Source organism: Pseudorca crassidens, chromosome 17, assembly GCF_039906515.1.
Source record: "Pseudorca crassidens isolate mPseCra1 chromosome 17, mPseCra1.hap1, whole genome shotgun sequence".
In the NCBI taxonomy this organism is placed as follows: Eukaryota; Metazoa; Chordata; class Mammalia; order Artiodactyla; family Delphinidae; genus Pseudorca; species Pseudorca crassidens.
The window spans coordinates 19,047,419-19,073,693 of NC_090312.1; the positions used below are offsets into that span (position 1 = coordinate 19,047,419).

At 34.7% G+C, this 26,275-nt stretch overlaps 1 protein-coding gene across 2 annotated transcripts in view; it reads right to left on the reverse strand.

Annotated features, from left to right (window-relative positions):
- The window catches only part of MTBP (MDM2 binding protein), a 76,511-nt gene that overhangs the window by 30,827 nt on the left and 19,409 nt on the right, over positions 1-26,275 (reverse strand). For both annotated transcript variants that reach the window (XM_067711384.1, XM_067711383.1), the window contains exons 11-13: positions 22,643-22,760; positions 7,161-7,334; positions 5,858-5,965 (exon numbers count right to left, since the gene is read on the reverse strand). In XM_067711384.1, coding sequence (XP_067567485.1) covers positions 5,858-5,965; positions 7,161-7,334; positions 22,643-22,760 — 400 coding nt within the window. The remainder of the gene's footprint in view (positions 1-5,857; positions 5,966-7,160; positions 7,335-22,642; positions 22,761-26,275) is intronic.

Sequence of the window (26,275 nt, forward strand, 5' to 3'; positions counted from 1 at the left end):
GGAAGGGAGGGAGGGAGAGAGAGAGAGGGAAACAAAGAAAGAAAGAAAGAAAGAGAGGGAGAGAAGGAGGGAGGGAGGGAGGGAAGGAGGAAGGGAGGGAGGGAGGGAGGAAGGAGGGAAGGAAGGAAGAGGGAGGGACAGAGGGAGGAGGAAATGTTAAAACTAACCATTAGTTTAACCCCAATTCATGATTTCACTGTAAAGGATGGAAAGGGAAAGGGAAGTTGATGTGGGAAAGCTAAGTATTCAGTTCCATAGTTAGGCATTAAGATAATGTCTAAAACTGGTAAATCAAGAAATAACAGCATACATATGTTATTCATAAAGCTGGAGGAAAGGTCAAGGAAAACCAGCCGGAAGAGCTGAGGGCAGCTGCCTGTGGACAGAGACAGAAAGATAGGGAGAAGGCAGGGCACTGCTGTTTTCCATTTTAGGTTTTTCAATAGCATTTGAAATTTTTAACTATACCCATGTACTACTTTTATAAAAATATTTCATTTTTAAAACACTTCTGAACTAATAACATTTTCTTCTATAATAAAATAGTGAACTATAAATTCGTAGAGAATTCAATTCAACAAATATTTATTGAGTATGTACTGTCTGCAAAGCACTGTGCTGTGCCCTTAGATACAGAGGAGTAAAGCATATTCCATCACACTGTGTGAGGCTGGCACATAAATAATACAAGGGAATAGCTGGACGCCTCTGTAAAATCCCACCTCACCAACCTGGATGTTGCCAGGCTCAATCCAGTTCTGATCCAAAATAAGTAACACATGATTTCTGCAGTCAAGAACATTAGTAATGGTAAAGTAAGAGTTGTAATAAATGCTGCTTTTATTACATTTTCTTAGTGAAGATGAAGCTTCAGTTGAAGCTTTTTATTTTCTTACCATCTTCTGGGAGCCATCTAAAATGAAAAGTTGTCAAAGATTTGCTTTCATCTGAAAGATGCACAGTAAGTAATGTGCTACAGAAATTAGCCCCAAATTTTTATTAATGCTAAAAATATACTTAAATAATGAACCTGACCTATGCTTATTAAAACTGTCAATTATATTACAATAACGGGCAATCTGAAGAGCAGGATATGACTTCCTATTGACCTTGATGACTGGGCAATAGAGAGAGAAAACAGATAAGGTTTAATAGGGTTATGAGCAGGATAATTTACCTAGGTGAAAAATAATCTCTACACAAGTGAGTTTGCAACACAAGTGGCAGATAAAGATTTGGGAGAAAAATACTGGACTAAAGTCTAAAAACGAATTAGCAAAAGAATGCTTATCCTAAGAAAGCTAGTAATAACTCAGGACTTAACTAAGAAAAATAGAGTGTAAAATATCTAAAAGTATCAGCAGATGGACCACCAATCAGGGCTGCACTGGGTTCTATAGATTTAAAAAAGATGTGGGAAACTCAGAGTAGTGACCACAATCCTGGAGCAAAATGTCAATACTGCTATTTGGTATTTGTTTTGTATCACACTGAACAGTTTTTTATTTAAAAATTGTTCAGCATTCTTAAACCTTTTCTTTAAAAATCAGTGAAACAAGATACTTAATATTTCTAAATACAAAATTTATAAATTATAAAGATCAGGTAAAACATAAATTATAAAATTTATATATCATTCTAAATGTTTATATCTAAATATCTATACATCTATATCTAGATATAGTATGGAGGTTCCTTAGAAAACTAAAAATAGAGTTATCATATGATCTAGCAATCCCACTCCTCAGCATATATCCAGAGAAAAACAATTTGAAAAGACACATGGACCCCAATGTTCATTACAGCACTATTACAATAGCCAGGACATGAAAGCAACCTGAATATCCATCAACAGAGGAATGGATAAAGAAGATGTGGTACATATACAATGGAATATTACTCAGCCATAAAAAGGAACGAAATTGGGTTATCTGTAGAGACATGGATGGACGTAGAGTCTGTCATACAGAGTGAAGTAAGTCAGAAAGAGAAAAACAAATATCGTATATTAATGCATACATGTGGAATCTGAAAAAACTGGTATAGACGATCTTATTTACAAAGCAGAAACAGTGACACAGAAGAAGAGAACAAACGTATGGATACCAAGGGGGAAGTGTGGGGGGATGAATTGGGAGATTGGGATTGACATATATACACTACTGATACTATGTATAAAACAGGTAACTAATGAGAACCTACTGTACAGCACAGGGAACTCTACTCAGTGTTCTGTCATGACCTAAATGAGAAAGAAATCCAAAAAAGAGGGTATATATGTATACATATAGCTGATTCACTTTACTGTACAGTATAAATTAACACAACATTGTAAAGCAACTATACTACAATAAAAAATATAAACAAATAAATAAAAATTAGATATAAATTTTAAGAATAGAATTAATAAAAATAAATTATTCTAAAAAATTAAACCCTAACAGAAATTTTATTTGATTTTTGTGTTATTTTAAAAAACAGAGTACCTCATTAATGTGAGTAAATTTTCATGCAGATTTTTCCAGTTGCTTGTTCTGATGCAGTATACTCAGATAAACAGTGGGGGAGATAAGAATAAGTTTACTCCATGTCTTATTGATAATTTTCAAAAAAAATTTGAACAACTTTTTGTTTTCCAGCAAAGACTACAATCTGTATTGATACTGAAATGTTAATTTTTTTCCCAAAGAAAACTGTTCCTATTATATCAGTTTTCATCATGTATAAATTAACTGTATCGATTTAAATACTTTTATATTTATATTCACTTCTTTGAAAATCACTGAAATAGACACTAAGATAGTCTTACATTGGAAACTTCATTTTGTTGTCATTCTCCTCTGTCTTTAGAGATATTTGAAATCTAAACAGATGCATCTTTGTCCCCAGATTTTCAATTCATTATTAACTCTCTGGGTAGAGGAGAGATTGGTTAAGCAAATAATTCCATCATAAATAGATTAACTGGATCATTAATCTTAATCAAGATTTAATGCTCTAGATTACAAACTGGCCAGTACATGGATACCCCCAGAGCTGATGTCTCCAGCAGCTACTAGCTCTGAGGCTTCCTTCAACTTCAGGCCCCCTACTTGCCCTTGCCCAGTGCTGTGGCATCCTTACAGCTGCTGCCTGTGTTACAGCTCAGATGCTGGGAACTTCTACATTTTCAGCATTTATTTAGCACTTTCTTCCCCCTCCCCACCCCCAGCAGAGCTTCCAATCACAACTACTAGGCAACAACCTAATTATAATTATATTTCCCTTCCCAACCAAGCAGGAGGGATGGCCTTACTGGGCTTAACTCTTCTTACCCAAAGGAGAGATACACCAACTTCAGATAGCTGCCCATTCTTCCACTCTCACAGTTTTTCTGGTTGGAAGGGTAAGGAAGAGAGGTGAAGATGAAAGAGAGGGGAGATGTTGAAGGAACTCAGTTTAAAGAGCTGACAGAGGCTTATGGCAAAGAATCAAAGCCTAAAGGGGGTTTAGCAGGGCTAGAACAAAGTCAAGAAGTGAATAACACTAAGCTAGCAGATGTTAGAAATAAAGGAGTTTTATCCACAAAAATACTAGTATTTCAGCATTTTTTCCTTTTTCTTTTTAATTGAAGTAGAGTTGATTTACACTGTTGTGTTAGTTTCAGGTGTACAGCAAAGTGATTCAGATATATACATATAAATATAAATATATATATATATATATTCTTTTTCAGATTCTTTTCCATTACAGGTTATTACAAGGTACTCAATACAGCTCCCAGTGCTCTACAGCAGGGCCTTGTTGCTTACCTGTTTTATGTAGCGTAGTCTATATTTGCTAACCCACACTCCTAACTTATCCACCCCCCACCACCCCCACCTCCTACCCCACGGTCTTCTTTGGTAACCGTAAGTTTGTTTTCTATGTCAGTGAGTCTTTCTGTTTTGGAAATAAGTTCACTTGTATCATTCTTTTAGATTCCACATGTAAGTTATATCATATAATATTTATCTTTCCCTGTCTGACTTACTTCACTTATTGTGGTAATCTCTAGGTCCATCCATGTTGCTGCAAATGGCATTATTTAATTCTTTTTTATTGTTGAGTAATATTCCACATCCTCTTTATCTATTCATCTGCTGATGGACATTTAGGTTGCTTCCATGTCTTAGCTATTATAAATAGTGCTGCTATGAACATTGGGGTACATGTATCTTTTTTTTTTTTCTTATTCTAGTAAAATAGTTTTACAGTGTTGTGTTAGTTTCTGCTGTACAATGAAGTGAATCAGCTATATGTATACCTATATCCCCTCCCTCTTGGACCTCCCTCTCCCCCTTCAGTTTCCACCTTTTCCAGATACATGCTTAAGAGTCAGATTGCTGGATCATATGGTAACTTTATTTTTACTTTTTTTCCCTTGGGTTAATATGTAGTACCTTTTATTGAAACTAATTTGCCTTTCCTAATTATACTTTCCTTGAGCTAATATCATTTTCATAGTTAAAAAAAAGTGGTTCAAGGAGTTTAAGACTACACAATTACCTTTGTAAAATTGAAAAAGTAGATAATTCTTATATGAATAATCAAGACCAAGTATTCTAAAATTATTTTCCATTGAATAAAACAAAATACTGAATCCAAGGTATTTTTTAAATGCTTTTAAAGAAAAGAGTGGGGCTTCCCTGGTGGCTCAATGGTTGAGAGTCCGCCTGCCGATGCAGGGGACGTGGGCTCGTGCCCCGGTACGGGAAGATCCCACATGCCGCGGAGCGGCTGGGCCCGTGAGCCATGGCCGCTGGGCCTGCGCATCCGGAGCCTGTGCTCCGCCACAGGAGAGGCCACAACAGCGAGAGGCCCGCGTACCGCCAAAAAAAAAAAAAAGTGATATTTTTCATTTTATAATATATCTACTTAATAATCATTTTTTCTATATGCAACTAATGAGGCCTCACAATTTGAATTAGTTTCTTAGAAATTCTATATCAATTAGCTTAAAATAAGTCCAGATTAGGTACTAATGAATGATTATTTATAAAAACAATGTTAAGACTGATAACCAAGTTAACATTTAGTAATAGAGGAAAAACCTTAAATAACGACCCTTAAAAAAGTGTCAATTTCTTGAATAAAGAAAAATCCATAATGTCAACTTCACTCAGTATGTGAAATGTGCTTAGTTATGATTAAAGTCTAAGGATCAATGCTCACGTTAACATATTAATTTCTCTAGATTTGTATTTTCTTCTACTTGCAGTCTCTATCCTCCAGTATAGCCAAAAAGATATAAAGAGAAATTTTGTAAAAATTACTACATTAACCAGAATAATAAAACTTAGGTGTCTTTTCTAGCATACAGTTAAAAATAATGAGAAACAAAATTTTCCTCGACAAATATTATTATAAATGTTAAAAGCAATGTACAATAGCAATACACTGAATCTGGTGGGAAAAAAGTTACAGACCTTTTCTACCCTACCTCACCTCTATCAAGAACAGCTCTACAGGGACTTCCCTGGTGGTGCAGTGGTTAAGACTCCACACTCCCAATGCAGGGGGCCCAGGTTCGATCCCTGGCCGGGCAACTAGATTCCCGCATGCATGCTGCAACTAAGAGTCCACATGCCACAACTAAGCAGCCTGCATGCTGCAACTAAGGAGCCTGTGTGCTGCAACTAAGGAACCCACGTGCCACAACTAAGGAGCCGGCAAGCCGCAACTAAGACTCAGTGTAACAAATAAATAAATAGTTCTACAAATGAATATCATATCTAAAAGACAAAGTGTATAAGAAAAAGTGACAAAATAACAATGCCTTAGGTCTGAACAAGTCAATATTCCTACACCAGAATCAAATGCACCAATCATTACTTACTCAGACATTCTTTCAAAGCCAAAGCCTGAACATTAGCTAACTGTTTCTCTCTCTGTATAAGCTGCTCCCCAGAGAAATTTGGAAGTGACAAGAGGTCAAGAGGAAAGCCTGAAAAACAGAAAAAAGCCAGTATTAAAGACAATTTGTAACAAAAATCAATATTCAGTCCTCAAGAAATGTGTTATAACATAATTAAAAGTCAATTACTCATCTTTCTTGACCTTGCATATTTCAAAGTAAATAATAATAATTGAGCAGCAGAAAATAAGTGTACTAAATTATTTTGCATTTTAAACTTTGACCTGCTTCTTAAATTGAGAGAATTTAGGTAGCAGAATAGAATTCCTTCCACCACCTTTTCTTCCACCTGCTTGGCTATTGAAACTCTTACACAAAACACAGACAGAGTATGGGAGCTGGTCTCCAAAGATGGCCTCCCAGTGAATCACACTTCCTGCCACTCATTCGCCGTGCAGTCCTTCCACAGTGAATCTAGGTTGGCCTCACGTAACTAATAAGGTGTAGTAAAAGTGACAATGAATGGCTAGGTCACAGGAAGCCTTATAGCTTCTTAGAACAACTGCTCTAAGAGCAGTTAGCAACCATAGAAGGAATCAGACTCCCCAGAGACCATGATGTTGTGAGGAAGCCCATGTTGGCCAGGAGGACAGGACACGTGAAGAGGAAGTAGGCTCGCATCTGTTCCAGCCATCCTAACCCAGGCACCACGCGTGCGGGTTAAGAGCCATCTTACACACCAAGCCCTGTTAAGTCTTCAAAATGATTGAAGCCCCAGCTGTGTGTGACTGCAGTCATATGTGGATCTTCAAAACAGAAACATCCAGCTAAGCCCAGTCAACCTACAGGACTATGAGACATTATAGTAAATCGTCATTATTAAGCTGCATTTGGGATAGTTCGTCATACAGTGATAGGTAACCAAAGCATGGAGCTTGGAGAGAAAAATAAAAAGATGGGCAATAAAATAGAACGAGACGCTTGAGAGAAAGTAAGTGAAAATAAGAAATAAATTCTAGAAAAATAATACTTGTTTAAAGTGGAAAACACTAAAAATTTTCCTATTTGGAGTTAAAGGCTGGCCTACTAAATTTTATTAAGTATAATGTATAAGGGATTAATTCTCTGCACTCTAAACTGTCCAAATATGTTATAAAATATTTAAAATAAAAGTAAATTTACTGAAAGTGAAATGGAGTTTGGAGACAATAAGTTCATTAAAAGTTAAGTATGTACACAAAGAAATGTAAAAATGTTTTGTTTTCCACCTAAAGTTAACACTTACTCAGTTTGGTCTCTTCTGTCTTTGCTTTCATCTTTCCATGAATTAAACTGAGTGCAAATGAGCCATTGATTTGGTTGGCTGAGTGAATCAATGTGGCTTTACACTTTCTGTTGCCATTACCTTGTAACAAGAGATAATAGCTAGAACTCTCTCCTTTCACTTCAACATCTGGAACTAAACAAAAACAATTATTTAGTTAAGTATGTGAAAATTCAGCAGACAACATGGCAGAATCATACATTTGATCCATAGGATATAATGACATGTCTATGTTATTTCAAAACAAGGTGTTACCCAATACATTGGGCAGTAGTTGTTCATTTAACTGAGGAAGCTGTTAAAGCAGAGAATCATAACAAAAATGATACTCACAAAGCATATACGTTTTACTTTACATTAATGTAAAGTTTACATATATATTTCACTTTAAATTAAAACTATGTGTACTCATTCATTAACTTTTGATGTGGCTCATTAGCATTCCATTATGTCTTTCCTATATATCCACACCCGTAACGTATCAACTACTATTTCCAGCCTCTCTTTCTTTAAAGTGGAATAAACTGACGCCTGCAAGCACACACAGCTCAACTGGTGGGAGCAGAAGTGTACAGATAAACTTAAGGGTAGCTTTTTGGTCCCTGCATGTGCATCCATAACGTATTTTACAGGAGGATTGGAGAGCATTCATTAATCTGGCTTGCCAGAAATGTGAAGGTCAGTTAAGACAGTCCAGTGCATTTTAAAAACAAATCAAGTGAGGGTTACAGTGAAGGTTGAGGAAAAACTGTGAAGCCTTTGAGACTAAAAATAGAAGTAGAATCCCTTTTGTTGAAGATGGTGAATTGGACATAAGCATTTATTTTCATTATCTCCTGAAATTCCATGAAATGAGAATAAATTTAAAAATAGCATAAAACTACAAGAACCAATGTCTGAGAGAAGAGACAATAGCAACTAAACCTTGAAAGCAGGAAAGCAGATGAACAATTGGTAACAGACCTCAGACTCTCAATTGTTACGGAAGCTGAGAAAAACAATAGGGAAAGCTTGGAAGCAGCAAAATTTATACTATAGCCCCTGACAAGAGACTCTGGGATGGCACTGCAAACAAAATGAAGGTGAAATAGGAAAGGAGGTTGAAAGTCTACCTGAGAAGCAGTTTGGCTCCTGACCCTTCTTATTCTATTCAGGCAAACGACTGTCCTCTCCCCAGCCCAGAAGACTAGTGGTTATTCTCTGGAGAAGGTAAAACAAAATGCCTCTGGCCTGGGAGATACAGGACAGAGCTTAGGGTTGGAGTTGAATATCACTGCATTAAGTGAATGCTTGTATAGTGAATACTGAGGCCCTTTACCTTTCTTCACCTACAGAACTTCCACCATTCTGGAAGCCAGATAGCAGAATTGAGCCTTCTTTTAGAAATACGGTCAGTACTAGGGGAAGGACCAAAGAATTCCCACCTTGGGATTGCCTAATGTCTCAGTGAGATCACCCTAAAATGAAGATCAAAGTCAACAAGCTCCAAACATGCGCTCAGATTTTCCAATCAGCTTTCTCATACCCCCTCTTAAATATGACCAGGCAGCCACACACTGTGGGACGTCAGGGAAAGTCTCTAGTATGAAAACCATATGGCAAAGCAAGCAAACAGAAACAAAGTGACTTGTAGGGAAGCAAAGAATATACAGTAAAAAGAAATCATAAAACAAAAGCAAACAACAGACAAATCAGGCACTAAAATCCTCAGAGAAGGGACTATATTGCATCCATTAAATAAGAACAGGAAATTGTAAGAAAAGAACACTAAATAAGAAAGAGCTCATGGAAATTAAGAAAGCAGAAATATATATTTCAACTAAAAGGTTAGCATATAAAGTTCAGTGAATCTATCAGAAAGTAGAGTAAAAAGTCAAAGAAATGGAAAATAGGAAGAGAGACACACACAAACCATAAGGAACAACATTCTACCAGGAATATTAGAAGAGAGAACATAAAAAAATGGAGGGAAGGAAATTATCAATAAAATAATGATAAGAACATTTTTCCTGGGAATACCCTGGCAGTCCAGTGGTTAGGACTCGGCACTTTCACTGCTGGGGGCCAGGATTCAATCCCTGGTCAGGGAACTAAGATTCTGCAAGCTGTGCAGCACAGACAAAAATAATAATAATAATAATTTTTTTCCCAATAAAAAAAAAGCTTCCAGGCATGCTAGAATAAAATAGACACACCAAAAATAAAAATAGACCCACCAAGGTGCATCATCATGAAAATGCAGAAGACTAAGAAGAACAAGTATATTCTACAAAATACCAGAGAAAACTTAGGTTTCTTATTTAAAAAATGAAAAATGAGAATGGCACAAGACTTCTAAGTAGCCTCACTAAAAGCTGGAAAACAATGGGACAACTGGGAACAATGGGAAAAATGCCTTCAAAATTCCACTGGAAAAATATTCTCCAACCTAGAATGCTATATTCAAATGAGACGGTAGAATAAAAACTTTTCTAGGCATAGAGGGTCTCAAAAATTTCCCTCCTATGCACCTTCCCTCCTATGCACCTTTTCTCAGGATGATTTTAGAGAATGTGCTCCACCAAAATGGGAAAATGAAAACAACAGGAAGATTAAAGGATCCCAGGAACCAACAAAGAAAGCAAACAAAATTTCTATGATGAAAAGAGTCTTAGATCCAAAAGCTACGGAACAAATCTGGAAAGTAAAACCAACCAGTCTAGATTAGGCAGGTCATAAAGATCCAGAAGAGATTTCTTACATATACATGATTGATAGGATGGTTAATATGCTTTAATGTACTGAAAGGAGTTTCACAACTAGGGGAAGGCTTTGTGATTGAATTTTTTTAAAAAATCATTAACTCTAGGTAAAACAAACTATTGTACAGGAAAGAAAAATAAAATATAGTACATGGCTCAACTGTGAATAGTGATTAGATCATAATAATTAAAACAATGAACATTAATCTAAAATTACTATATGACCATTCTGGGAGGACTGAGAAGAAAATGTGAAATGAGGAAGAATGTAAAGGAAATGAGAAGAATGTCAGTGTGTAGTAAGGGCAAAGTGAAAAAGGATTCATACTTGTCAGTGTGGGAACTTACTATAAAGCTACAGTAATCAAGACAGGGAGGCACTGGTATAAGGACAGACATACAGATTAATAGAATAGAACTGAGAGTCCAGAAATATGCCCTCACATTTACAGTCAAATGGTTTTCAATAAAGGTGCCAAGACAATTTGATGGAGAAAGAACAGTCTTTTCAAAAATGGTCTTGGAATAACGGGACCTCCATATGCAAAAGAATGAAGTTGGACCCTTACCCCCTACCTCCCAATATGTAAAAAAAAAATAATTCGAAATGGATCATAGATGTAAATGTAAGAGGTAAAACTTTAAAATTCTTGGAAGAAAACAGACAAAGGCATAAGTCTTCATGACCCTAGATTAGGCAATCATCTATTAAATATGAGACCCGAAGTACAAGCAACAACAACAACAAAAAGAAATAGAAAATTGGATTTCATGAAAATTAAGCATCTTTGTGCTTCAAAGCACATCATCAAGAGAATGAAAAGTCAATCCACTATGGAGTTTGGGTGATAAATGTGTCAATGTAGGCTAATCAATTGTAACAAATGTACCACTCTGATGTGTGATGTTGATAAGGGGGGAGGTTATACGTGTGTGGGGACATGGGCTATATGGAAATTCTCTGTACTTTCCACTCAGTTTTGCTGTGCACCTAAAACTGCTCTAAAAAAATAAAGTTTATTAATTTAAAAAAAAGTATCCATATGACAAGGCTGCTGTTAGGATTAAATGTGAGACGCTGCATGGAAAGTGCTTAGATCAGTGCCTAAAGTATTCTAATTGCTCAATAGTACCAATTAAAAAAAAAGTCAACCCATGAAATAAGGGAAAATTTTTGTAAATCACGTATTTTATAAGGGATTTGTATCTAGAATATATAAATAACTCCTACAACCCATAACAAAGAGACAACTCAAAAAGTGGGTAAGGAGTCTGAATAGGCATTCCTCCATAGAATATACAAATGGCCAATAAGCATGTGGAAAGGGTGGAAAGATTCTTAACATCATTGGCCAATACGGTCACGTAAATCCAGACCACAAAGAGATACCACTTCACATCCCTTGGATGACTATAATCAAAAATACAGACAATAACAGGTGTTGATGAGGATGTACAGAAACTGGAACCCCCGTAAATTGCTGCTGGGAATATAAAATGGTACTGCCACTTTAGAAAACATTTAGGCAATTCTTCAAAAAGTTTAACATATAGTTAATATACAATCCAAAAATCCCATTCCTAGGTTTATATCCAAAATAATTTTAAGCATATGTTCACACAAAAATATATACACAAGTATTTATAGCAGCATTATTTATAATAGCCCCAAACTGTCAAACACTTCAACTGATGTGTGAATAAATAAAATGTGATATATTCAAATGACTGAAATATTATTCAGCAATAGAAAGACATGAAGTACTATACTACAACATGGATGAACCTTGAAAACATTATGCTATCCTTGAAAGAAGGCAGTCATGAAAGATGGCATACCATATGACTACGCTTAGATCAAGTGTCCAGGCAATCTACACAGACAGAAATAGATTAGTGCTGCCTATGGGCTGGGAAGAGAAGTAGGTGATGGGAATCAGGAGTAACTGCTAATGGGCGTGGGGCTGCTTTCTGGGGAGAAGAAAATGTCCTCAAATTGATTGTGGTGATGGTTGCACACTGGTAATCCATCCTGTAATAGACTAAAAACCATGCAATTGTATTTTAAATGGTTCAATTGTATGGTGTGTGAATTATAACTCAATAAAGCTGAGGTTTTTAAATTTATAATGATTTTAGGAATATAAGGTTCTGCTCACTAAAAAAGTTCTTAGCGTTTTGAGATATATACATAATATATACGTGTGTATTTATATACAGTATATATATAGCATGTGTGTGTACATATATATATGCTAAGAAAAAATCTACTGTAACTTTATTACAACAGTTTATTTCACAGATATGAACACACTGTGGGTTAAAGACTATCCCCCCAAAAAACCATGAAGTACAAAAAAATTTTTTGCAATTAGCTAGCAATACAAACAGTAATCCTGTTCTTAAACATCAGTCCTAGAAAAGGAATTTAAATAAAGGTTATCAGAAAGGAACAACACTGTTACCAGTTGTATTTGAAACTAAGATTTGCCAAGAGTTATAGTGACCTTAATTCATTTACCAATTTAGCACCTTGCCAATTCAAGTTATATGCCTCTTCAATCCATGACATTCTTTCCACATTTATTTTAAATCCTGTCACCCAATGAAGGTACTATAAAGCACTTTAATCACTGAAGCCTGTAGTTACAACAATCTTATTTTCCTCAAGAGAAAAATGTTTATTTTAAAGAACTCCCCTAACCATAATGACCATGCAGTCATTTAAAAAACTTTGCTCCAGATTTGGCAGGTGTTAACTGAAGACTTATCAGATAACTTTTATGTAAATACCACAGAGACTAACAGATTTACAATTAGCATAGTTATTCAATTCCCATAGCTCTTCCTAAAGAAAAAAGGGAAAATGATTACAACAAAACATTTCTATTTTCATCTGTTATTTTTACACTATCAACTTATAAGAGATTGATTGGCTTGCATGCCCCCTCTCCCACTAAAAAAACATCCACTTTGGATCTACTATATAGGTAAAATGGGAGAAGCGGAAATTCCAAGTGTCCTTTAGTTGTATCAAATTTTACGAATAACATATGAACTATAATGAAGAGATGTACCACTATTAGTTTCATTAGCAAACAAAATTCTAGTATAATAAAAATCAAGTCATATTTTATATCAATAAGTTTCTCAGTGGTTCTTAAAAGCCAGTAACACCCTTTCTTTTCTTGCACTGTTAGTGGGAATGTAAATTAATACAGCCACTATGGAGAACAGTATGGAGGTTCCTTAAAAAACTACAAATAGAACTACCATACGACCCAGAAAATACCACTACTGGGCATATACCCTGAGAAAACCATAATTCAAAAAGAGTCATATACGACAATGTTCATTGCAGCACTATTTACAATAGCCAGAACATGGAAGCAACCTAAGTGTCCACCAACAGATGAATGGATAAAGAAGATGTGCCACATATATACAATGGAATATTACTCAGCCATAAAAAGAAACAAAATTGAGTTATTTGTAGTGAGGTGGATGGACCTAGAGTCTGTCATACAGAGTGAAGTAAGTCAGAAAGAGAAAAACAAATACCATATGCTAATGCAGATATATGGAATTAAAAAAAAATGGTTCTGATGAACCTAGGGGCAGGACAGGAATAAAGACACAGATGCAGAGAATGGATGTGAGGAAATGGGGAGGAAGAGGGGTAAGCTGGGACAAAGTGAGAGAGTAGCATTGATGTATATACACTACCAAATGTAAAATAGATAGCTAGTGGGAAGCAGCTGCATAGCACAGGGATATCAGCTCGGTGCTTTGTGACTACCTAGAGGGGTGAGATAGGGAGGGTGGGAGGGAGGCGCAAGAGGGAGGGGATATGGGGATATATGTATACGTATAGCTGATTCACTTTTTTATACAGCAGAAACTAACACAACATTGTAAAGCAATTATACACCAATAAAGATGTTAAAAAAAAAACAGTTCAACAATATAAAAACAAAATCATATTAATGTACAGAGGAAACAATATTCCATATTATAAAATGAAAAATATCCCAGGATGATTAGGGGAACAGGATATTCTGGTTAAGTGAATAGTCTAAATTATTGATGAGTATTATATATATTTCTTAAGAAGCGACTAAATAATATACCCAATTATTTTGATAATTATGCCAAAAATTAAACAATAAAATAAAATCTAGCCTTCAATGTAGGCATTTTAGGAAGCTATACACTTTCCAACAGTTACATCACTGTAAATTCTAGACTCAACTTTTGAAATGGTCCTTAGGTCAGCTAGGGAATCACAAGAAAAAAATGTTAATTACTTTACATCGATAAAGCAATTCCAAAAAATGTATTGCCTAGCTTGATCCCCCACCTTATTCATCAGACTAAGCTTTGAACAATTTATCGTAAATTTAAAAATAAATCGTAAACTGCCACTGAGACTCTCCAAGAAAATGCCCTGGGGCTCAATTTTAGAAAGAATCTAACATGGTTTAAGAAATAATAGTATTGTGGAATAGGTGTTGGAAGCCTCCTACTGAGAAGATTCCAAAAATGTAGAAGGATTTATAGATTCCACTATGACTATTTCAACCAATTAAATAACATTAGGATCATAAACTGTATACATTTCCTCTTAGTTGAAACACAGTAAAATACACAATATGAAAGCTACAGTGAATAAAGAAGTTATTCAGAAGATATTTCAAGATCTTACTCACCATCATGAACAACAATGATCCTTTATTGTTTCACAGACATAGAAAGGATTTAAGATAGGACAGAATAACAAAAAGCTATTGCAGAGTTTACAAAGTGTTTACCTTCATTACCAATAGTGTCTAACAAGTTTGCAAGATATACTAAACAAGTATATTATCCTCATTTTCTAGCCAAGGAATTAAAGGTCTAAAGTAGTTATCCTTAAACCTTTTTCTGCCTCAAAGCATCTGAAGGACTTTCAGAAACAGTGGCTCTCCAGCCTAGAGTTGAAGAGAGCATGCCTAGTGCAGAGGGTCTCAATACTGGAGGCACATTTGAAACACTTGGGTGCTTTTACAAACTACTGATGCCCTGATCCTCCCCAGAGATTTGCATTTAATTGTTTTCAGGTAGGGCCCAGCTTGACTTTTTCTTTTTTGATAACTGCCAAGGCTATTCTAATGTGAGCTGGTATTAAGAATTACTGAACTAGGATAGAAACAAAACTCTGCATTTAGGTCTAAGAGCCTTCAGGTGATTTTTGCCAAAAAAAAAAAGTTTTAATGATGTATAATTTACATACACATGTCAGAGTCTAAGTTTTATTAGTTTAAGGAAATTATGCAATTGTTTATCCATGATTATAATTCAGTCTCGAAAGCTTCCATTATCTCTTTGTAGTCAATCTCCTTTCCTGCTCATGGCCTCAGGCATCTATTGATCTGCTTTCTGGTCCTTCTGCCTTTTTTAGAAATTTCATGTAAGTAAAATCATGTACTAGTCTTCTAAGCCTGACTTTATAAACTTAGTAATATTTAGGTATACTCAAAACTTTTCATGTCTTTTTACTGCTGAGAAGGATTCCATTATATGGACGAAACAAACCATGTTCATCTGTTCACCAGTTGACGGATATGTGCATAGTTTCCAATTCTTAGTTATTATGAATATTGCTTTTATAAACAGCTGCTTGCAAGCATGTGTGAACATATGCTCTCATTTCTCCTGGATAAATACCTAGAAATGGAAGAACTGAGCTGCAGAGTTAAGTGTAAGTTTAATGGCCCGACTGTTTTCCATAGTAGCTGTACCGTTTTACATCCCCACCAACGTGTGAGACTTGCAGTTTCTCTGCATCCTCATCAAAATATGATAGTCACTGTTTTTAATAATATCCATTCTAGGGTTTCCCTGGTGGCACAGCGGTTGAGAGTCTGCCTGCCAATGCAGGGTTCGGGCCCCGGTCCGGGAAGATCCCACATGCTGCGGAGCGGCTGGGCCCGTGAGCCATGGCCGCTGAGCCTGCGTGTCCGGAGCCTGTGCTCCACAACGGGAGAGGCCACAACAGTGAGAGGCCCGCGTACAGCAAAGAATAGTAATAATAATATCCATTCTAGACAGTTATTATAGAATCACATTGTGGTTTTCATTTCCCAAAAGATTAATGATGTTGGGTATCTTTCATGTGTTTTTTTAGCTCTTCATGTATCTTTAGAGAAATGTGTATTCAAGTCTCTTACCCACTTATTAATTGCAATTTCTCCTTACTACTGAGTTGTAAGAATTTTTTTTATATACCTGTCCATTGTAAGACATATGATTGAAACTATTTTCTCTTAGTAGCCTTTAACAGTTTTTTCTTAATAGTTCTTCAAAAAGGAGATTTTTTTTTTAACATCTTTATTGGAGTATAATTGCTTTACAATGGTGTGTTAGTTTCTGCTGTATAACAAAGTGAATCAGCTATACGTATACATATATTCCCATAACCCCTCCCTCTTGCCTCTCCCTCCCACCCTCCCTATCCCACCCCTCTAGGTGGTCACAAAGCACCGAGCTGATCTCCCTGTGCTATGCAGCTGCTTCCCACTAGCTACCTATTTTACATTTGGTAGTGCATGTATGTCAATGCAACTCTCTCACTTCATCCCATCTTACACTTCCCCCTCCCCATGTCCTCAAGTCCATTCTCTACGCCTGTGTCTTTATTCCTGTCCTGCCCCTAGATGCATCAAAACCATTTTTTTCTTTAGATTTCAAAATGGAGGTATTTTAAAATTTTGGTGAATTTATAGATTTTTTTTTCTTTTTACAGATCATCCTTTTGGTATATATGTTTTTAAATAGAGGTTTTGTAGTTTTAGTGCTTACATTTGGGTATATGACTCATTTTGAGTTAATTTTTATGTAAGATAAAAGTCTAAAAATTACATATTTTATATACATATATATGTAATTTTTGAGTTTTTACATACGGACATCCAATTATTCCAGTACTGTGTTAAAAGGACTATCCTTTTCCCATTGGCATCTTTGTCTCTATTCTGTTCCACTGATATGTGTGTATTCTCCAACACCACACTGTCTTAATTACTATGGCTTCATAGCAAGTCGTGAATCAGGCAGTGTAAGTTCTCAAAAGTTGTTCTTTCTTTTCAAAATTGTTTTGGCCATTCTAGATCCTTTGCAATTTCATGTAAATCTAGTATCCGTTTGTCAATTTCTATGAAAAGTCCTCCTGAATTTTGTTAGAGATTAGATTGAATCTATAGGTCAGTTGGAGAGAAGGACCATCTTAATAATACTGAGTTTTCTAATCTATGAACACAGTATATTTCTCCATTTACTTATTTGTATCTTCTTCAACTACTCTCAGCAATGTTTTGTAGTTTTCAGTGTACAGGTTTTGCACTTCTTGTTAGATATAGTCCTCAGTATTTTATTCATTGGTGTCTGGTCTAATTTCCTTCCTTCTACTTCACTTGGATTTAGTCTTCTAGCTTCTTGAGGTTGATGTTTAAATTACTGATTTTAGATCTTTCTTCCATTCTAAGATAAGCATTTAGAATACTCTTAGTACTGTATTAGCTGCTTTCCATAAATTTGATATGTTTCTATTTTCATTCAGTTAAAACTATGTTTTTAATTTCACCTATGTGCTATTTAGAAGTGTGTTTAAAATTTAGTTTCCAAGTATTTAAAGTAGTTCTCAGATTTCTTTCTGTTGTTTATTTCTAATTTAATTCCACTGTAACTGGAGAACATACTGTGTATTATATCTATTCTTTTAAATTTATTGAGCCTCATTTAATAGCCTGACAGATATATGGTCTATCCTGAAGAATGTTCCATATGTGCTTGAAGAGAACCAGTATGTTCTTGAGTGGTGTGTTTAATAAAAGTTAATACAGTAAAGTTGGCTGATTGTTTTCACTACTGAATTCCTAGCACCTAGAATAATGCCCTGAACACGACGGGCACACGATAAATATAAATATTTGCTGACTGAAAGAATACTTTGACTCTGCCACTGAAATCTCTTTCAAAATCTTTATCTAAGTCCTTTACCTTTTCTCAAGATCAAAATTATTTATAAATCAGTTACACTGAGTCATTTTAACCTTAGTTTCAGCTCACTATTTTGAAACACTTCGATCACACTGACTTGAGTATGAAGAAGGCACTTGCTTCCTCAATTCAAAATGCTTCATTAGTCCTTGCTAATAATTTTTTTTGCCGAGTACCTTTAAAATGTTTCCTTTCAAAAGAATTCCAATTTTTTAAAAAATGAGGCAACAATAGAACTCAGGATTATGAAATGATCATGGATGACCGGTAGAAAGACTTGAGTGGAAATTCTGATCTCACCCTGTGACCTTAGACAAATTTGTTGATTTCTCTGTACCTTAGCTTTTTCATTCGTTATATAAAATTAGGCAATGATCAACATCCAATTTTTTGACAATTTCATAAAACATCTCTGTGAACATATGGTGAGCCAGGCTCTTTTCATTATACAACTGGCTTTTCAATATAGTTTTAAATATAGAAGCCTTTCTTCAGAAATGTAATAAGGTTTAGTTAATTGCATTTGTTCATACAGTTCTTTTACGCTTTTCCCAGTACCATAATACTTTCTGGGTATTTCACTGCAAAACACTTTTAAAAATCATTCTTTAAAATTGGGCATTGTTCTTCTATTTTAGGTCAAACCATATGAATTGCTGATATTTTAACAATTTTTGATATACAAAGAGAGGTTCAAACTAATACATATGTCCTATGTATAATACATTGATACATCCCTTTATTTCATCAAGGGATGATACATTAAACTTAAGCAACTGATAAAAACTGGAGCACAAATTTTGGTTCACATTGCAGTCCATTCAGTCTTTCTTTACTTTTCCAGACAGCGGTTATTACTAACTAGAAATACACTACATATTTCACTTATTATTTTACAAATATTTTTGAGTACCTATTAAGTGTCAGGCACTGTTCCAGGCACTGAGAATAAAGCAATGAATAAAAGTAAAAAAACTTCACTTTGTCTCTTCTCACTTCTAGTGAGAGAAACGGACACACATTTAGTATATTAGATGGTAATCAGCACTAAGGAGAAAAATTAGAGCTGGGAAGATGGAGATGATGTCAGGAAAAGAGTCCATTTGCAATTTTAGATGGGATGGCAAAAATTAGGTCCTGAATGAGAAAATGACTTTGGAGTAAAGGTTTTCTGAAACTGAGAGACCCAGCCATATGCCTATCTGGGGCAAGAACTAAACCTGTTACCTCCACTAACATGTAAGCTCCCCAAGAGCAAGTTCTTTGTTCAATTTACTGCTGGTCTAGCATGTAAAACAGTGCCTAGTATACTGTAGGTGCTCAATAAAAATATCTGTTGCAAAACTGAGTATTTCATGCATATACAAACATATAAATGCTTACTTCACACATCTGAGCTGTTATCTGTACCACAAAAGGTAGCATAATAACATTTGCACACCTTGTTTTATTTATGTAATATCTCTTAGGGATTGTTTCAGCCCCTCCTCAGTGCCTCTTTTCTATGTTACAGGATAAATTCTAGAAGAGGATGAGCCAAGTCTGTCTTGCTTACCAGCAACCCCCAGATTGCAGTACCATACCTAATTCATAGTATCTACAAAGCATGAATAGAAACGTGACCGACTGAATGCATGAATAACAACATGATAAAGGTGTAAAACCAGGGAATAGTTTTAGGAAACAGTACAAAGTTTAGTCTGGAGGATAGGGGACAAGGAAGGCGACAGCCAAGAACAGTTGGGCATGATTCAGTAGGTTATGGGGAAACAGAGTTTTGATTTAGGAGGCCGATAGTTAATACCTTATTTTGTAGTGAGAGAGGCCATTAGTAGTGGCACTATGAATGGGATAAGACGTTTTCCTATGTAAGAGGCATCAAAACTTACACTAGCTAAAACTTGACTACTCTTTACAAAAGAAGTTCTGTCAATGGGATAAATAATTTCCCCTACAGAAAGGGTTATGGGTAAAATAGAACTTAATAATCAACTGTTCAATTTGATTGTTTCTACTTCTGAGATAAAAAAAAAAAAGATTGTGAAGTGTCAGCTTAATCAGCCCTTAATGATATGGCCTAATCAACAACTTGGCTTCGAAGATGGTCATGTGATATATGTCTAATTATTATTCAGAAGTTACTAATACTAATCCCCAAATTTTAAGAGGTGATAATTTAAAAAAATCAAATCAAGCCTCATGATAAGGTATTTTCTTAAAGTTGCAATGAAAGTCATGAAAAAAAAAAAAAACTAAGAGTAAATTCTAAATCAATAAATTATCTTAGAAAAAGTTACAAGAGGAAAAACAAATAAAGGGTTGTCCAGAATACACTCAAGTTTAGTTAAGAGATGTTACTATTCATGTTAATAAGTTGTAAACCTATGTAATATTGAGAAATGGATATTATCCTGTGATTTCACGTAGTATAGTGAAACTGACTCTACTGCCACCCAGTAAGTCTACTTCTGATTTTGTTTTAGCATCTGCCAAAATCACCAGGTATATACTTATTCCCTGTGAGCTGAGAAGGGTTAAAGCCACATTTCTTCACGAATTAGTGCAGTGCAATAAACTACATTAACTATGTCTCTTCCTCCAGGAAGCCTTCCTGAATTCTTAAGGCTACGTTAGGTCATACACTCTGAAAGTATCCTCCACTTTACTTTCACCCTGATGGATAAAGAGATTTATAATGATTTTTCAAAGTGCCTTCTTCACTTGACTATAAACTTTACAAAGAAAAGAACCATGCCTCTAATTCCTCAAGTGTAAGAACCCAGTTTGACTTCCCTTTATTTCCCACACTTTGCACAATACTCTATATTATGCAATAAATGGTATTTTGATATTGATGTTAATGATTATAACTCCTTAGGGTCTTCCAACTACCATTTACTAAACCATTTTCTAACTTTTCCTCCACTTTACCTTAAATTCAGGTATTTCTAAAGGTCCTATCCTTGGCTCTCTTCTTTAGCCATGTTGTCTATGTGTTTTTTCCCAACCACTCCTGTTTCCACTATCACCTTTATACACCCGCGGTGGACTTTTACACTGGGGGCTTCCCAGTATTCAGACCCTTGTATAGTCACCTCCCTCTTGAATCTGGCCCATTCTTGTGAGTAGCTTTAAATAAGAATACAGCAGAAGTGACACTTGGCCAGTTTTGGGAATAAGCCTTAAAAAGTCCTTGTCACCTCAATTTTTCTTCATTTTGGAATCTTGAGTAGCCATGTAAAAAATTCCAGCTAACCTGCTCCAGAGATTACAAGAAAAAAGCACGTGGCAAGGAAAAGGCGTTGAGACTACATGGAGAGAGAAAGACAGCTGTCCCTGCATCCCATCTGAGCCCATCCTCCAAACAATCCACAAGTTCAGCGCAGCCACATATCAGTGACCACTGGTAAGACTGGCAGAAGAACTGCCCAGCTGAACCTAGCTCAAACACAGAAGTATGAGCAAATAAAGTGTTTGTTCTTTTAAGCCACTTAGTTTTAGGGTGATTTGCTGTAAAACAGATAAACAAAAGAGCTGGTAAACTAAAAATCTAAATCTCCTGCCCTGACCACCCTCTAGAGATATACATCTAAACTTCAAACACTAACTTTAAATTTCCACATAGATATTATCTACATTTCAGATTCAACACTTGCTAAAATGAATTTTAGTATATCACCTATTTCCTATAAAGTACTGTGTAAACCGCTGATTTTAAAATTGTATTCCTCAGAATTCTAAGGTTCTAGAGTACTTCTAGAGATTACAATCTGGGTAGATACGTTTCAATTCCAGTTCTTAGTCCCATAATATCACAGGTCATAAAAACTAAGTATAAGCTCAGAATTAAACTAAACAAATCATCGTCCAATTAAAACAGAAAACACTGAAACAAAGTACGAAGGAACACACTTTAGCTATGTGACTTTGGACAAGTAACTAACATTTTGACCTGCAATTACTTAATGAAGTATTAGAGATTGGATCTAAATAATCTGATTTTATAATAGAAATTAATGACATCTTGAATGTAATAGATTATTAGAGAGGCAACACAGTGCAGGGGTTAAGAGCAGAGTGCCTGGGTTCAAACCCTTGGAGATGTTAGAGCTATTAATTGGCAGAATCTTGGTTCACATCCTGTTTCTGCCAGTTAATAGCTCTGTAACTTCTCCAAGTCCCAATTTCCTCATCTGTTAAATGTTTATAAGGTTATTTTAAGTTTATAACGTTATTATAAAAATTAAATGAATCAAGATTTCTAAAGTACTTAGAATACTGCATAGCATATAAAAAGCTGTTAAATAAATTCTACAGAAAATTGTAATCACAAGTTTGTTTTTTTAATATACCATATAATAAATTAATCTATTTCCATAAATTTTATTCCTGAAATGTCTCTAAGAAACCCATGTTTAATATAATTAACTATCTAATTAACCAAAATTTCTGCCTTTAGAACACTGATATTTTATGAATGAATAACGTTGTATATACTATCTGTTGCAGTAGGTTGTTAGATAAGAAAAACATCTTAAAATGATACGGGTCCTCTTAATTAGTAGTAATAATATATTTTCTCATAAAGAAATGTTATCTCCATTTCAAAGTTGATAAATACATTATTTATGTGGCACCATTAAAACTTAAAAATTTACTACTTACCACTGATTGTCTTAGGCTTTCTAGCTATATATTCCTTCCATTTTCTTGAACTGAGCTGGCTGGGAGGAGGAGTAAGTATGCTACTAATGGTACATGGCAATACAAAAAGAGCACCAACCTGGATAAAACAGAACATATTTTTAGGAGTGCACAATGAAATCAACTCTAAAATAGTGTCATCTGACAATTTTCCACTCATATTTCACCTACATAACACGTATTTAGTCACATTCTTTCCCAAGAATTCCACTATAAAAACTAAAAAAAGAAAAAAACAAGAACACTGCCCTATCTCCACCAAAAAAAAAAAAAAGCCAGAAAACAGAGAAAGGATTCAAGGTTACAGGTATACGTTTTACTTCCACTGAGTCATGTATCTCTGAAAACCGTATTCACAATGTTTAAGTTTAGGTTGTGGGTATAATTTCTTCGTATATCTGCAAATCAATGAGAGGTCACGAATTCTATCCTCAAAAGATTTTGTCATACCGAGTTATACTTTTATAAACTTTTGACTGGATGGATTATTGGTCTGGCTTCAAAATTAGAATCTAAAGGCAATTTCAAAAGTTTTGTTGCTAGATATCAGAGATTTAATGCTAGTAGGTATAAAATTTAGAGAAACCATGAATCATATGCCAGAAAACATACAGCAGCTTCTAACTGATTGATGAGCAAACTCAACTTATTCATCTTTGTATTCCCAGTGCTGGGCACACAGAGGTTTGTTAAATATTTGTCCCCCCAACCCACCATAATATATTTAGGTAAATTCTCAGTTTTGTTAAGCACTGAATAAAACAAACTGCAACCTTGAAAGCTGTATTTTGCCTGTTATTTTAGAAATGTAAGCTACAAAATCAGTACATCCCAATAAATACATTTTTTTTTTTTTTTTTTTTTTTTTACTTTTGGGGAAATTTAGGCAAGGCATTTGCTATCAATCTCAAATCTAATGCAAAATCACTTTTAACTGTCCTATGTAGATAGAAGGGTTACATGAGATATGTGACACAAAGTTAATTAATACTTTTAGTTGCTATTTATTATTTTTACTTACGTATTCTTAACTAACGAATATGAAAATAAGTCTATCAGGAGTAAAACAAGGAAGGTAAAGTTAAATATGCTTATTTTTCTTGATTATTATAGCCATAACCTTTTTATTTTAAGTCAAATGTATTTTACATAGTCAAGCATTAGATATTAAAAATAAAAATATTTAGGAATGGAAAATAATCATTAACTATAAAAGATATATATTTAATTTCCTAAACACTAAGTCCTAGTTCTTCCTTCTTGCTTAAGTAAGACTTCTTAGACCAAAATGCATAACAAAACTGTCTGGCCCAAAGGGTGACAAAGCTGTAATGTGAGTATGCCAGATCAGGGCCCAACTATAGCTTAACAATTATAAAACTGTTACAATTATAGTTACAGCTTAACAATGTAAAGATACTAAATGCAGTTCATTGCATAATTTATAGCCTGACATAAATGTGTCCTGACCCATCAGCAAAGGAAGTGACCACATTTCTGAGACAGCCTATTTTTGATTAAACATTTGCTACAAATATGAAAATAAACTTTTCTAAATCCCATAAGCTATAATTCCCTACAAAATAAATTTATGTCAATAGTTCACACTACATTCACAAAAAACTTGGATTCTGATAACTTGTTCTCACTCATACACTAATCATTAGATATACTTTGAGAGACTTGAGGATGATCCTTTTATGTTAACATTCTATTCCAAAATTTAACAGCCAAATAACATTTCAAACCCAAGTTTCAAAACTTTGATTCAGTCTTTTCAGCAGGCAAACCCCCAAACAAGCAGGCACTATGGCAATCATGTTTTTAGCCTTATAAATTCCCCTCTTTAATAAAAATAATCCCTGTCCATGTGATTAATAGACATCATGATTCCCTAACAACCCTATCTTGCCTTTTCTAATCTAATAAAATAAGTTTTCCTCTAAAAGGCTTTTATTTTTATTCTGAGGCTAATCAAACATCTTTTTTAAGCTCAAAAGTTGACTTAGGATCACATAAAGCACTAGAATTTAAGCACTTTGACAGCTTCCCAAGGAGGGAACTTGTCCACTTTATTCTCTCCAGTATTCTCTCCAGTTGCAACAAGCAACTGGCAGGCAGTCCAAAAAACAAAAAGAAAAGTTGAATAAATAAATGAAAACCATGAAGCACTGGGATTATTTCAAGGAATGACCGTGGAATTCAATTTTTTTTTCAAAAATGTAAAAGACTAACTATGACACAGTGTAAAAGGACAGTGAACTGCTTCACATTTAGAGATTTAGCCAAATTACATAAGGTATGTTTCTAAAAGTTATCCCTTTGCTGAATTAAAGTAGGAACATATATTTAAAGTTCTATTTATTTGTCCCCGACTGATAAAGTGTAGTCCAATATTTCAGTCATTGTCCGAGAAGCAATAAAAATGACAATCTAATACAACAAATTTAAAATAAAACAATTGAAAATACTATATTAATAGATATCAATAGTTTAGTTTTCTTCTAGGATTAGAGTTGCCTATCTTCAATATCTAGATGGGTTAAGAATTATTTTATAACCGAGTTAAATTATAGGTATATGTCTGATTTTGACTTGAAACATTACCTATAATACTAATTCCTAAAAATTTCATCATAACTTCAAAATATCTAGAGGATATCTAGTGCTTTATAAATTTCAGGAAAATGTTTCACTTAAGTGTGTCTATCATTTGGGCCACATAAACTTCAAAGACAAGAATTAGATAGCAACCATCATTTGTATCATACTGTACAGTTTATAAAATATATTCCAATTTGGTTTTCATTACAACGTTTTGAAATAGGCAAAACAGGAATTATTATTTCCAGTTCACAATTTAAAAAGCTATAAACCAGTGAGTGGCAGAGCTAGGACTTAAATCAAAGTTTTCTAAAGTACATGTTCTTTTACTTGAGACTTTCTACTATATCATATTCCCTCCCTCCCTTATTTGATAATATAGGTGAGATGATTAATGATAAATGACATTCTCATTTCCTGGATAGGGTTACACAGTGAACTATTTAGCTACTTGGGTTAAAATATGAACAGAGTTGTTTGTTTTTATTCTTAGTGCTTTTTCTTCTTCTGTTTTTTTTTTTAACTATACCACTTCACAAGACTTCTGTGTGCAAATTTCTGTAGAGATGTACGATCTTATTAGCCTGTTTAAAGTACACCATCCACCCTACTACCCTATCTCAGCCTGCTTATTTTCTTCATAGCTCTTATTTTCTATTTTTCCTACCAAAATGTAAGTTCCATGAGGGCAGAGTCTTCATCTGTACAATCCATCATTGGAGCCCTAATATCTAATACAATGCATAAAGTAGAACTAATGTTGAATAAACAAAAAAAGAAATTTTAAATTTCAAAATGTAGCACATTGGGTACTTCAGAGGTGAAAAAACAGGCTAACATTATCTTCAGACTGTTCCTTTAAAGGCCATTTCATCAAATAAATACTCTGATACACTGCTGCAAGTCAAAATTTTGAGGCTGCAAGTCAAAATTTTAAGTTATTATATAGCCAAGCATCTTAAGGCCAAAATCATATTTTCTTTACTACAT